This window comes from Trichoplusia ni, chromosome 21 (genome assembly GCF_003590095.1).
Source record: "Trichoplusia ni isolate ovarian cell line Hi5 chromosome 21, tn1, whole genome shotgun sequence".
In the NCBI taxonomy this organism is placed as follows: domain Eukaryota; kingdom Metazoa; phylum Arthropoda; class Insecta; order Lepidoptera; family Noctuidae; genus Trichoplusia; species Trichoplusia ni.
In genome coordinates this window covers 634,161-650,285 of record NC_039498.1, presented here as the reverse complement: position 1 = coordinate 650,285, position 16,125 = coordinate 634,161, and the positions used below count along the sequence as shown (strand labels likewise).

The 16,125-nt window shown below is 34.5% G+C and overlaps 1 protein-coding gene across 1 annotated transcript in view; it reads left to right on the top strand.

The window, feature by feature from the left end:
- Nucleotides 1-16,125, top strand: part of LOC113504075 — a 56,089-nt gene that overhangs the window by 25,274 nt on the left and 14,690 nt on the right. The window contains exons 2-4 of the mRNA XM_026886169.1: nucleotides 10,418-10,495; nucleotides 14,275-14,422; nucleotides 15,550-15,691. Of these exons, the coding sequence (XP_026741970.1) occupies nucleotides 10,426-10,495; nucleotides 14,275-14,422; nucleotides 15,550-15,691 (360 nt within the window). The 5' untranslated portion in view covers nucleotides 10,418-10,425. The remainder of the gene's footprint in view (nucleotides 1-10,417; nucleotides 10,496-14,274; nucleotides 14,423-15,549; nucleotides 15,692-16,125) is intronic.

Genomic DNA, 16,125 nt, shown 5'->3' with positions numbered 1-16,125 from the left:
AAAAATTTAACACAAAAACAATTTCACAATAATATTGTCACTGAAAAGTTAAATAAACGTAAATTAGAACAGTTTGCCGAACAATGCGGGCTTGAGACGAGAGAATTGGCATCGTTCGAGACAATATACGCAATGTATTGTGAAATGAGAATGCAATTGGTAATTTTCATTATGTATTAAGGTAGGGAGATTGTCTTCGTGGTCAGCATTGAGAAGTTTAAAAAGTAAAAGGAATTTTAGGGAGGGGGGAGAGAGGGGGGGGGGATACCGTTCTAACCGGAAATTTAAAATTTTTATATGGATACACTAATTTTACTGGTACATATGTATATTTTTATCCAACAGCGTCAGGAGGGTATTATTATTATTTCTTTAAGAAAATCCGAATACCCAGCAAAAATAACCTTTTTCGGGGAATATTGAAACAAATTCTGTGTGATCTGCAAATGCTTGTCCTGAGTCTGAATTGTGCATGTGACTTGAATGTTTCTGAAACCTCCGCAACACAAGGATTAATTTTCTTGTGCGGGAGTCGTTACAGAGGAAAAAGAGAAGAAGAAAATGTTCTAAACGTGTCTATTCGCTCATACATTTAACCGACTACGTCGAAAAAAATGGAATGTTCTTATTTGTTTAACCAATCACAAACATAAGGCCTTTTGATGAATCTGGAAAAGAAAAGAAGGTTCAGAAGAGCACTGATAAGACAGGTGTATGTTTGTACCCAATTGTTCATGGAGCTCGTGGCTGTGCTATAACCGCATAAGTGATTCGATCACAGGTTAAGCTATGCTTGACGCGGTTGGTCCGTAGATGGGTGACCATCTTTGTCATAGCGAGTTCCTCCGTGTTTCGGAAGGCACGTTAAATTGTGGATCCCGGCTGTTATTCCTACATCTTTGACAGTCGTTACAGGTAGTCAGAAGCTTGAAAAAGTCTGACAGCCAGTCTAACCAAGGGGTGTCGTGTTGCCCAGGTAACTGGGTTGAGGAGGTCAGATAGGCAGTCGCTCCTTGTAAAACACTGGTACTCAGCTGAAACCGGTTGGACTGGTAGCCGACCCCAACATAGTTGGGAAAAGGCTAGGCCGATGATGATGTTTGTACCCGATTGCTTTAAAAATAGAGTACTTAATATTTCTTACTTGTCTAACCAAGAAGAATATAAGGGTGATCATTTATCATAACTCGAAAAATCACTCTGAGCTTTTGTTCACATCTGTCAAACATCTTTGACAGTTGTTATGTCATTAAATATGGTTAACTGAGTTACCCAATGTTATGTGTTGTGGAGGTCAGCAAGCACCCTTTATGGGAGTCAGCTCAATCTGGTGAGACTGGAAGCCGAACCCAACTTATCTTGAGTAAGAGTACTTATAAGGGTTTGATTGTTTCAATAATATGTTGCTGTTTTAATTTCTTTGTTTAAATCCCTACGCAAAAAGAGTGGTGTTATAAGTTTGTCGTGAACACTTTCAGTCTATCCGTCTTTTTCTCTGTGGCATCATAGCTCCCGAACGGATGGAGTGATTTCAATTAGTTTTGGAATAAAGTAGTGTTAGAGTATTCTTAGACCACCAGAGACACAATTAGTGTAAAACACTTTAACCACTGTAATTTAGTCGCCTGCTCTAAGTACTGATGAATGAAAGTGTTACACTGGAGATGCACTTACGCAACCATCGCCGTTACTGTGTCATAGATAACATACATACATTCGATGCTCGTTACAATCGACTAAACCTGATCTTATTTTGTCTATGGTGGCGACGGGATTGTTGTCGATCGATTTGAAATTATGATGTTATATAATGTCGTGTAAAGGTTATATGCTGGCCTATAGCCTTGGTCATTGTCAGTCTTGGTTTAATTTTAAATTGGACCGAGCCGATTTCAAGTGTTATTTTGTTCAATTAAAACGTAATTTTATGACAATTACGCAATACGTGACTTTTTATTGGTAAAAAAATATTCAAAATTGATTGATAAATAACAAAATAAAAAAGAAAATTTGAATTAACTGCCCAAATCTAGTAAAAAATTGCAGTAGGTACCTATGTACCTACCCTTAGATTCCCTACTGCCTATGAAGTTACAAACTCACAAACTTTACCGCTTAATAATATAACTTATAAGTAAAGATAAATATCAAAATATTTAATTCTGATACATGCAAATTAAAAACAACAAAGTAATTAACAAAAATAAATACTTTTAACAGAGACCAAAACAATTGTAAACAAAAACAACACTAATTAATTCAGACATTCCGATGCGGTAACGCTGATTTAAAATTTAAATTACTATTTAGTTACAGACAGTTGTAAATGTTGTAATTAAGATTTTTCTGAAGTGCTCTTTATGTCACTTAAATGACAAGCATGACAGTGTGCTGCTGGGGAGTTTGTTGCACCGTTTCTTCTCTCACAGCAAAAGCACTTAGGAAGCGGTGAAGGGTGGACGAAACTGGGTGCTGTCCAATGTAATGTCATCTGACCTTCAAAAAGTGCTACTTAGTAGCCTAATTTGAATAAATGACTTTTGATTTTGATTTTGATATACATTCAGTGTCACAAGAATGTCCAAGCTACGATTCAAAGATTATAAATTAAAAAAAAAACAGTAGCTAAGTAATCATCATAACATAATACATTATTATTTTTATAAAAAACATGTTTTAAATGCTTTGAAATCATTTATAGGGGAGATTTGAATTATATTATTCTACATAATTATTATTTTCTGTTTCACTATTTTTGTAATAAATTAATAGATTACAATGGGAGCAGGACCCAAACTGCCGGTGTTTAAATTCAAATAACGTAAAAAAAAAAATCAAAGGCAACAGGTCCCAAGTTGCCGGTGGTTAGGGCTCCAGAGAGAGGAACCTCCTCACGATTCCTACCGTTTCAAGAAGTACCGCCTTCTGAATAAGACACTGACCCAGACTTACTATTAATATTATTATTTGACACTTATATTTGCACTGCATCCGAAAAAAAATCAAAATATAAGTCTAAGTTCACCCTAGTCTCTTTATGCAATATCTGCTAATCTTTTTTCACGTTTTTCGGTAAGGGGGTTAATTGTATTATAAATATATCCTATAAGTATATTATGAATATTAAGTCCAATGCGTCTAGATAACTATAGTGGGTCATTACACAGTTCACACAATATAGGATTGCACAAATGTTTGCACAACGCATCATTAAGTCTGCACTGAGCTGTATACGAGCACTTATCTTAGCTTTTTAACTGTCTGTGTATTTATATTTGGACTGTATTTAGAAACTATGGATTTTTTTACCTCACAGATAGCCGAGTGGTTGAGGTCACCACGCCAAACGTAGTAGGCCTGGAGTATCCTCGCGTAGGACTAGCACTTATTGTGATCCATGAATGCCTGTCCTGAGTCTGGGTGTCTTTGTGCATGTGACAAAAAACAAAATGTCATTTTTATGGAGAATAATTGGCAAAAAACACTATAAATTACTCTTTCAAAAATAAATATACCTACAATACATCATATACTTTTTTGCAATTTTTTGTTGTTTTGTATGCAAGAACAGCGCAAAATAGTTAAATGGTAAAAAAGAAGAAATCCAATCATGGAAGAGAGATCAAGTAAATTTTACTGGGGTTTACACTGTTGATACATTTACAAGGCATATTTAAGTTCTCAATTACAATAAACAACAAAACAAAACTAAAATTTATCTATAAACATTTTACAAACATTAAATAATATGCAGTAATATATTTAGTCCTAACCAACTGACTACAAACACTTACTTTAGCTGTGTAAAAGACACAGCGAAACACATAGTTTGTCAAATTCTATGTCTACTTAATGTTCGACCTTACAAAGTAACCAGCCAACATTGTCTATTAATATTCGTACGACCTTCCTGTTATCAGCTAGCGTGGCCTACTCAGCCCACAGCGCCATGTAAAGCCTTCGTTACGGAGTATTATAACAAGCAGTAAAACTGTAATACATAACTGAAAATTCTTGCCTTGGACTCCTTAGTTCAGTTTACAAAGTATTGTGGATTATTGTTTCTAAAGACTAGACTGTTATTGTGGTGCTATGTAACCACTGACACAAAATTAAATAAATGTTTTAATTATTTGAAGCAATTTGAATTCTTGTGTCGCGAGGGCTTTCATATAAATTTAAGTCACGTGTACAAAAAAGCCGCGGAACGTCGAGCGCAGTGGGTTTGACGTGTTGACCTTAACCACTCGGCTATCTTTAAAACCTTACAAAAATATATGGTTTTTTTTCTCTGTAAATAATAGTGTATTTGACAAAACAAGGGAATTAGTTCATAAGTAAAAAAATCTTGGATTGATTTTTGAAAACCAATAAAAAATTGTAGGACACAGTGGGCTAAACAAAAAAAAATACGACCTTAAAACGCATCAAAATTAATGAAACGTATGGAAATTTAGAACTAATAACGTCACTCGGTAAAAACGTGTTCCTACTGACAAGTGACGTCACACGAGATTTCAAATTACTGTTTTATTTTACTCGTTGAATGAAAAAACGCATATCTATCCGACACTGACGGACAGACAATATTTTATTCATATGCTACATAATATTTTGTTTACACAAATTAAATAATTCTCTATAACCGCTATTTCCCTATAAATTATAAAAGTTACTTAACTGTAATCCACTCTACAATTTGCCTAACCTTACATTAACTTCACTAACTATATATTTTAAAGCACATTAATTAAGTTTCAACTGTATATCTTGAGTTACGCTTCGCAGAGCCCGACAGTTTCCGGGTTCAAAGTAACAAACGTACCTACACATTAAAATGCTAGCTTTATAAAAACTTGACATTGTGGAGTTAATGGTTGAGTCTTCAATTCGCCTATTGTGTAAAGATGGAATAAATTACCGTTGTAGATGTGTTTTGGGGATTTTCTAACAAATTTTGTAGATGGTAACATTGTTTGATGAATTATGTTTATTATTAGCTGTAACCGCGACTTCGTCCGCGTGGAATATAACATAAATTATTTTATTAATAAAAATAAAAGATTATTGTCTTAAAATAAAAGAAGCCTTAGTTACTCCTTATCACATCAGCTACCTACCAATGCAAGTAGCAAATCAAATCAAAATAGGTCCTGCTATTGCAGAGATTAGGTAGCTAGAACAAACAGACAGATTAAAAATATAAAGAAATGGTAGCGTATATACATATACCTACTCATATATAGGAAAAGATGTTATTTCAAGCGATAAGCATACATATGTGTGATCTAGAAAAGCTTTTTCTAAGTCTAATTGTCTTAGTGCATGTGACTTGAATGTTTCTAAATCCCCCGCGACACAAGAACAAAACCCTTAGCGAGCTAGTCATTTGAAAATATAAGATCTTACAGAAATAGTTGTATTTATAGAATTCCAACGAATCTATGCATCCATCTTTAAAAGATCTTATCTTGTGAACCTTGATGAAACAATTGTGTTCGATCCAAGTGTTACAAAAGTCGCTAACGTTATACAAAAGCCCAGCCTAGTGCTTACGGTGAATGGCCAGTCTAGGCAGGTCTTGCGTAAGACCTAGAATTTAGTACTTTCTCCATTCGACCACAGTATAGGACACCATAAGTAGGTATGTAAATAAATGTTTTGACGAATTGGATTTTGTTAAAATGAATTTGATTATTTCGTTTATTAATTGTTATATCTATAATATTGTTTTAAAAACCAAAATACAATCTACTTAAAAAAACTACTGAGTCAAATTTAAGAAAAATTTGTAAAGAAATAAAAAAATAATTTTGATAAAAAATTGAAAAGTTGGTAGAAAAGTAAAGACACATACATGATTAAAACCGTAACATTTATCTTATCTTTATAGGTCCAGCCGTTCTTGAGTTACACGAAACTAACAAACAGTACATACAGACAGGGGTCAATAATTGTTCATTGTACCTAAAATTACTACCTGAAACTACATTATGGAAGCAATAAAGTATTGAGTAACAACATCATTTTTCTTTAAATATATTTACTCCTTTATATTACCTCATATCCAACTAATACCTTTTCAAACTTTCTACTATCAAAGAAAATTGAAAGTCAACAGTTACCTCACCCCTTAGGGACCGACAGTCCAACGGAAGTTACGTGTTATATTTCTAAACCCGTCACAATTCACCTGACGATGTGCAATCTATTTCCTATATAATATTCTCATATTAATTACAATAGTGTAGGATTTATTTTACTATATGTATATTATGGTCTTAGATAACGTGAATTAGACTAAACGGATAGCCGAGTGGTTGAGGTTACCACGCCAAACCCACTGTGCGCGACATGTCGTGATTTCGATCCCCGCGTAGGACAAACATTTGTGTGATCCACGAATGCTTGTCCTGAGTCTGGGTGTCCTTGTGCATGTGACTTGAATGTTCATGAAACCCCCGCGACACAAAGATTTCATTACAAATAAGTAGTTTAAAAAAAAGTGCACTTATTTTTGACTGACCAATAGACTCACATGTAAGAAAAAGTAGCTCTTGGATACTAAATAAAAATACCTCTTATTGGTTCAACAATCTCCAATACGGCGTGAAACAAGTTAAATAATGTCGCAATGAACTAATATAGGCACAAGTGTGTCCTAGTTAACTGTCACACAAGCTGTGCCTACACATGAGTGAAGTATCTAGACCGAATTGAGCGGAACTGTGTTATAACGATTACGAAATATTAGGGTTCTGTTAAAGAGAAGACTGTTTTTGGTCTTTTTCGTTTTGTGTGGTCGGTTTAACCTGGTGTCTGAGTTAAAGCTAACCTCTGACGTTGTTTATCTTTTTTTAAAGGCCTCCACCAATCGTTCCACGATTCTCTGTCTGAATTAAACCTTGAAAAATTATCAGTTATACTTTTTTTTTCTTTTTTTAATCTTTATTTATTTTTAAGAGGTTTTTATCCACACGGATACGTCAACCCCAATGTACCTTATACTAAATTAACTTACACGCTACTGAAAAGGGAATCACTGATTACATACTCGAACCAGACCACATATATCTGTTATACTTGCCTTACGACGTTTTGAGTCTCCGTTTTTAAGTGGTAATAATTTAAAAATGCCGATAGAATAATATATACTTAATATAGAATCTACACCCAGATACAGAAAAGAATAACGTACTCATCAGACAAATAGCTATCCTGGGTGGGAAATTGGGAATCGAACCCACAACCTCCCGTACAGCAGGGCCACTAACCAGTAGAGCAACAGTCCAGTCTTTGTCCCATAGCAATATAGAAGCAAAACATTGTCCAACACGGTATATAGCGCTATCCCTCTTACACAAGTGCAGTCTTACATAAGAACTTGAGATAGTAAAACCTGCGTAGACATTTCGGCATGTGACAACCTTATTTAAGTAGTTCATTGCCAAACCGTTCGTGTATTACTGTCCCATACATCTGTACACTTTTACCAATGTTATGCAATACCATATTGTTTACACAAGTGTAGCAAACAGGTTAATGAGTTTGGTTTAAAAGAAATTGGTGTTTGAACAAAAGTGACATGGTTTTAGAAATAATTACATGTTTACACACGAAAATTATTTGGGTTAATGCGCAAAATTGTGCTAGAAGACGGAAAAAATGCAATAAATTTGTCAAAATTGTACTTTCTGCAAAAATTGGAATGTGACCAGCCCTTTGCCTAGGTACATTACTATAATCGTAAACCCCTGACACTTCCCATCTCACTTTAAAATCAAATTACCCAAAAAACAGCTGTGCACAGATTTCGTTATTGATATTTAAAAGCCGTAGTCAATAACATGTTTCATTTAAAATTTTATCACCTATTACCTTCCCCTACTTACAACCCTCTTTCCCAGATAAAAAACTAGCTAATGTCCTACCTCAGGTTCTAGACTATGTGTTTACAAAATTTCATTACAGTCGGCACAGTAGTTTAGGCGTAAAAGCGAGACATACAGACATTGATAATTTCGCATTTATAATATTAGTATGAATTCTGTCCGTGATGTTTTTTACATAATATAATCGAATATTTGCATTTAAATTAATCGTGTAAATGCAAAGTGCATTTGTTTGTGATGTTATTCTAGCTGTGTCTAGTCTATTTTTAGACGTGACTATGGATAAACTAACAGCCAACTTAGAGTTCATCCTGAAATAGAACTTTGAAAGAAAGTTAAGGAAAATAATAGGTACAAAGGTAGAGGTTTTTTTAATTTGTTTTTTTTTTACTTTTATGTGAGATATTATTTCACTTCCTGGACAACAGATTAAATTTAAAGTGAATGTGTTGACAAAAACCCTTTTTTTTAAGCGTTAACACTGATCATTTGGCTAATGTATTTAACTGGTAATTGTGTTAGAAAAATGCTTAGATGAGTACGAATAGTGTCATTTCAATATTTAAATTCATTCGTTGGCCATTGTAAATAGGGTTGGAGTCCTGAAAAGTCAAAGTCGCATCAAAAGAACGTCATTTCCTTACATTCTAAGTTTCATATAATATTCGTTTTTCTAATACGATAAAACATAGTCTAGACCCTTATAAGTCGTTGTCATATCTCTTTTCCATTGACCAATCCAATAATTAAAACTATTACTTTAAAATAATTGACTCATAAAACTTGTTAAACAAGATTTATTACAAGCTTAATTAATAAAACCATTTCGAATAACAAGAAACAATTATTTATTATAGCAACACTTGAAATAGCGCCGATAACCAAACCATAACACGACCAACTTATTTTTTGCGGGTGGCGAAAATTGGAACTAAAATTTGTCCGAACAAATTTGACAGCTTTTAAAGTAATGACAGCGCTACTAGCGCCACGCTTGCCTGTATAGATAAGTTTGTAGTACTAAAGGCTTGCTCCTTTCACCAAACAGTTTATATTTAATGTTTACAATAATTCTAGTTATTATATTGCTGTAATGGTTAGCTCGGCTGTTGAACACGAGATCTTGGGTTCGATTCCGGGTCGTGTATACTGCATACTGCAGTGTTATTGAATTTGAATGAACATTTTACGTAGCACGTTTTAAGTTTCTTAAACATTTTTATGACTTGGTCTCGGGTTTTTCGCCTTTAAACGTATTTTGTTATTAAAAGCTTATAAGTGTTTCTTTAGAACATTAACAAAAGTATCTTACTGTACAAATATATTTTGATGTTATATTAAGACCTAGATTTTTTCAATATATTTTAGCACGTCTAGTCACTTATGCCCGTCATATATTGGCTTTCCATCCATACTTTAAAACTTAAAACTTGTTAGAAACTTATTTATTAATCTTAGTTCTAGAATCGATTTTTTTTTGCAATTTACTACACATTTCGACAGCACTTAATGACTAATGAGCACTTAATTACCAATGCTAGCACTTAGTTCACTTAGCCACATGAGCGTTAAAACCCGCAATACAAACCTAACTTAATAAAATACCCTTTTTATATATTTTTGACTAAAATATTTGAGCGTGAACACCAAAAATAAACTAGACATTCAGTATTTTTTGTGATTCTGGCTACAAGACCTTTCTAGCTTTATATACTTACCTACATTTTATACCTAGTCACCTAGTTTGTTATAACCACTACCTTTAACTTGACCAAACCATATCATAAGGTGTCGGTATAACGCGGTCCATTCACTCTCGACGATATCTATATTCCAAGGGCTTTAAACCTTGCCTTATTTATTCATTGTTATCACACAATACAATGTAACAATTTCAATTGTTATTATATTTAGTAGGTAAAAATGTTGTACGTTGAAATTTGCCTCTATATTTTAAAAACAAAAATGACTCTCGTATTAAGGAGTTCATACTTGCGTTGCGATGATTTCTCGAAGATTTAAGCCACATGCACAAAGACTTAGGTTTAGATCAAAGGACAAAGTTTAAGAGCTCAAAAAGGTAAATAATTGTAGTGTGTCTTTTGATGCGACATATTCAATAAATAAATTATCGACTGATATATTTTAGTGGTAGGTATGTTTGATTTTTGTTTCATATTTTTAATCGCTTTTTGCTTCAAACTGAGGTTCTAGACTAAAGGACACACTAAGATTTTGTGTCTTTATGTAACCGACTCAAAAATTGAATATGATGATGTTAATGTTTGTCGAATGTTGCCAGTACTTTTTACCTTAAAAAAACATTTTAGTTAAATTGATTAAGTTATTTTTGTTTAACATATTTTTATTTATGTTTTCTAAAAAGCAACTTTTACCTTACTTCATCATCATCATCTCAGCCTATCGCCGTTCACTGCTGAACGTAGGCCTTCGCCAAAGAGCGCCAACCATCCCGATCCTGGGCAGTCCTACTACCTCACTTACCCTTTTATTAATTGTTTCAGACTGAATCATGTGGCGGATACTACTAGCAACAGCGCTGCTAGCGACCGCGCGATCGAAGCAGCTTCCATCGTCCACTGGTAATTATTTATTTATTTAACATTTTATGTCACAATCAATTAAAAGTAGCACATAAAAAATACAAAATAAACGACTCCCGTTTTAATCCGTTGTGTCGCGGTACACCGAGACTCAGAACAACTTTGCGCCTTTGCCTCTGTTCGCTTTTGACAATAGATCATTTGTCATTTTGAGCTTTCGATGTTTTGCTCCTAAACTAGGCATTCGTGGATTAAACAAACACTTGTTCTACTCGGGAATCGAACTCCTCAAAACACGTTGGCGTGTGGGCGCGTTTGGCGTGATTGTCATAACCAATCGTCTATCCATGCAGTCGAGGTGTACCAAGGTTCTGCTTAAATCTTAAGAAATGTCTTCCTTCGAAAGGACAAATAAAATTTGAAAATAGACAACAGTGTCCTATTATCTATACGAAGACAAGTATCATTTAATAAAACGATAATTTTGTAAAATCCTCACACTACCATCCATGGCCCAATATCCTCAAAAGTGATACTGTCATTTCCCAATAACTATTAATTTCAAATCCATTAAATGGTGCAAAACTACTCACTTGAACCCTTGCTTTGGTTGAATTTAAAACTTTGGTCCTTAGTTCCGCAACGCTTACCCACTAAGTAAGCAAATTATTTGACCTCTGTATAATGATTTAGAATGTGCAACTCATTCAATAGTGAATGGTAAAAAATGAGAGGGACTCACGGCTAATTTTATGTTCTTGTTTATACCTGACTAGCTGTAACCCGCGACTTCGTACGCGTGGTTAGAAGATATAAGTTAGGAATTTTTGAACAGAAGCCCTCGAAGATGAATAATTTTCCCTGTTTTTTCCACATTTTTCCATTGTATCTTCGCTCCTATTAGTCGCAGCGTGATGGTATATAGCCTAAAACATTTCTCGATGAATGGTCTATTCAATACAAAAACAATTTTCAATTTGAACAAACACACAAACTCTTCAGCTTTTTATATTAGTACAGATGTAATAGATCTTACTTACTCGTAAAGAATCCTACTAATATAATAAACCCGAAAATTTGTATGTATGGATATTTTTTCCTCTTTCACGCAAAAACTACTGAACGGATTTAGACGAAACTTGGTACACAGATAGTTTATAACCAAGATTAACACAGAATAGTTTTCATCCCGATTGCATGTTTCCATGGGGTCATTTTCGGCAACAGCTAGTCTACCCTAAGTATCTTTTAAGGGACGGTCAAAACCCCTTTTCTGTTATAAATACATAAGATTGGATATGAGTTCTAGGTTTAATTGTAGTTCATAGTTTATATGACGTAACTGAAATGTAGATTTGGCTTGAAAGAGGAAAACCTATTTACTAAAAAGAAGGATTTAGTTGACTAACACTTTTACTTGCTGTTTGACGATTTAAGATAAGTATTGATACTCATTTATATCACTTTAAAATACTTTGGCAAAATAATTGTATTATCTTACAACTCAAAGAAATCAAAATGAAAAGTTTTATTACAAAAAAGCCGTTTTCCAGACACATTTACACTTTAGAACTGAAATGATTAAGTTTTTGTTATAGAAGACACATAATGATATCTCTATAATAATACTCCAAGTAACAAAAACAGCTACCATATCATATATAAGACACCATTTAAGACCTTAACACTTTACTCTTATCCCGTACAAAAGGACCAGTTTTACCTCCAATAATAATTTTACCTCCCAAGACCATTTACCTTTGCCTTATAAAAAGTCACCCATACTATACTTATTGGGTATAAGTCGCGCTGTCCGGTGCCTGGTCATCGACCCTGCGCGTGCGCATCCAGTGCCCGCCAAGCCGTTTTTATGGTAGACAGTGTCTTGGGTACATATTCAACTGTGATTTTAGACGTATAGAATAACTATATATAGAATAGTTACTTTTTAGTTATTCTTTGACTAGATTTGTCTGAAATATTATGTTTTTCAAGTTATTTTAACAGTTATTATAACTTTTATGTTGGGCTTACTGTAATAAGTTATATGTTTTTATCGCCAGTTAACTGTACTTGTCAAGATATAAAGTCGTTTTATGATCCCTTCTTGACGTCAGATATCTTCGTGTAAATATTTTCTTTTATATAATTTATTCTTATAGACTTTGAGCTCCGATATTACTTGGGGAAAAGCTGCCAAACATAGCCATATAAATATTGAGTTAAAATCTCGTGTGACATATATTATTGGCGATGTAGCGCATCCATAATATATCCATACAATAATATTTAAGTAAAATTTATAAGCCTATAATTTTAATACAAACTTGAAATTACCCGCCCTTACAGACCTTTTTTTACTTAAAAAATAGCCTATTAGATGTCTATTCTTAGGCTCTCGACAATCTATGTACAAAATTTCATTGCAACCAGTTCTCGGTTTTCTCGGACTCGAGTCATGACGAGTTCCTCTGTGTTTCGGAAGGCACGTTAAATTGTGGATCCTGGCTGTTATTCCTACATCTTTGACAGTCGTTACTGGTAGCCAGAAGCTAGAAAGTCTGACAACCAGTCTAACCAAGGGGTATCGTGTTGCCCAGGTAACTGGGTTGAGGAGGTCAGATAGGCAGTCGCTCCTTATAAAACACTGGTACTTAGCTGAAACTAGTTAGACTGGAAGCCGACCCAAACATAGTTGGGGAGGGTAGGGTGATGCTCGCATTTGCGCTCGCTCGTTCTGTAGCCCTGGTGTAAAACTGTTAATTTCTTGGTTACGGTCTCAGGTTCAGTTCCATTTCAATAAGAACCTAATGTGTCATGGCGTCCCGCTACTGTTTACTTCCTCACCATACTTTCTAACATATCACTAACATATAATTTTATATGCTTTCTGATTTTATAATCTGTTATAATTGATGCAACAATAACTGGGGTTAACAACGGAAAATGTATCTTAAAATTGAATAGGCACGGTTGAGTTTTCCTTGCTTTGTTTCCTTTGCTTGAGTGGTGTGCAATTCTTGAAATTTTAATGGAAAATGTATTTTAGGTTTTAAAGAATAAGGATGAGATTTCCTTGCTTTATTTCCATGGTACAGTAGTGTGCAGTCTACTATGGCGTGTAATTTACGATTTCTTTGAAACTGTTTTTCTTTTTTGTTTGAAATGTAACGGTTTTTTATTATATTTGTTTTTGATATTATGTGCTACCGGTAAAACGGTGACGTCCGGTTGAAATTTTGTATTATGAACTGTTTTCAAAATAATTTTTGTTTAGAGTTTAGCTGTTTCAGTCACGGTTATATTTGGAAGAGTTTTCTGGCTTTATTTGTAGACAAAAGGACTAGCTCTTGTGATATTAATTAGCTGAATTTTAATTAATATTTTCATGAATTTGTGGACATGATTGCTCCTAGCATAGGATGTGACGTTATTCTTAATTCAGAGCTTTTAACTTATATTGTGATACTCTATAAGCTAACTAAAACATAATATATAATTTTACTTTTCAAAGACTCGTCAAGAATAAAACTAGAAACGTGTGCAAATAAAATTATTCTTAACACAAATTTTGATCAATTAATCACACACATCTGGTCCTCATAACTGGGCAACTTTATGAAACATTAAAAAACGACTCCCTCCTACTGAATTTTAATCCTTGTAATGCGAGAGGTTTCGCAAACATACAATTCACTTGCACAAAGACATAGAATTTTCTGGACATACTATGGACCTTATGTTATGTAAAACATGTAACAATATTCTTCCAAATAAATAACTATTCTATTCTATTATTTATATCTTTTTTTTTCTAGAATTAGCAACGACAACAGTGGGTACAGCCACGGAAGCGGAGACGACAGCATGGCCCGGTTCAGTGGCGCCCCTCGACACTTTGACCGTCGCCTGCGAGAAGGACAGCATGCATGTCACTGTCTCGCTCGCCACACACGGCAGAAATAGGTACGAAACTGACAAATCAGGCTAATAATGTGCGTAAATACGACTGGCATGTTGGTCTAGTGGTCACTGGCCCTGACTGCTATACCGGTCGTGGGTTCGATTCCGACATGGATGTGCTAGCATGGTTAGCAAAAAGCGTACTTTTACTTGTCCTCACACGAAATTTTAAATCAGTGTAACCCCTTCATCTATGGCTTACGATTTAGGATAGAAAAAAAACACCAATCTAATATTTTTTGGAAATATGTATGACGTGCTAAACATTTTTTTGTCAAATGTATTTATTTATTTATGTACACACAACATACAAAGAGAAATATAACAATTAAAATACATTAGGTACAAACACTGCTTATTTCTTAAGAAATTCCTGCCAGCAGACCTGCGACAGGATGTATTGTTATTTTTACAATTTCATTTTATATATTTTGCTGTTTCTCGACCTTCTGCCAGATACCAACATACATAGTAATACTTGGTTAGTAACATTGCATAACGAGAATAGCAGAAAATTCTTGTGACAAAGTTCAACGTCATAAATATTGTCATTTAAATTGCTAGGTTTACGATTTACAAGTAAATAGGTGTCTTTTAAATGTTGTGTTTTCTGTATGTACGTTTTTGTAAGCAGTTTCACGAGGTGCCTATAAAAATCAAGGTTGGATCACTGAACAAATATGTGCATTTTCTAAAAAAACATTGGATAATGTTTATTTTAATACAAGTTGCATTAATCGCCATCTAGTTTCAAAGTACTAGATGCCTGGTAAATACACTGTTTAAAAATACATATTAAGGTGAAATGATAACCTCCTTCCCTTGAAGTCGGATGACAAATTACACCCAGGAACAACAACTTAACTCTCAAACATTTTGTCCAGGGCGAAAATCGTAAACACGACCTTCGGTATAGCGGTAAGCCACTAGTTACTAGACATCGGCAACATAGTTCGGAAAAGGCTAGCCTTTGTAGGTATCATGGTCATCAGGTAGTCTGCCCGTGACCATGATACCTGCAAAGGAGACATCGGCAACTAAAATCTGCCGCGATAAAATCCGTAAAAGTAGTTTCATTTCAATGTCTAACATTCGCAAAAACCTATATAACCATATATCCTTGTCCCCAGCATATACGACACATTCAACGGCATCGTGTACCCAGCAGGGCTGGGCAGCAACTCCACCTGCCTTCGGGAGTATATATCGGAGAGAGGCGACCTGCAGTACACACTGCCGCTGCGAGGATGCAATACTATGTCTACTGATAATGTACGTACCTATTATTTTTGTCACTTATTTCGTTTGTAAAGGAAACCCAACTTCATCATCGGCCCAGCCTTTTCCCAACCATGTTGGGGTCGGCTACCAGTCTAACCGGATTCAGCTTAGTACCAGAGTATTACAAGGAGCGACTGCCTATCTGACCCACTCAACCCAGTTACCTGGGCAACACGATACGTTCAAAGACCAACTTACATTCTTTAATTAAATTATTATTTACTAATCAGTAAAAAATACTATCATTTTTGTGATGTAATAGATTTATTTATTGCGCTATCTTAATCAAACATGACAGTTTATATTACATTTTTCTACCCTCCATCCGTCTTACGATTTTTTGAGCAGGTCACATGTCCTAGCGCGAGTTTAACCTTTTTTACCTAATACAAAAAAAGTGTTCAACGCCGGGAAAGAAGATTTCA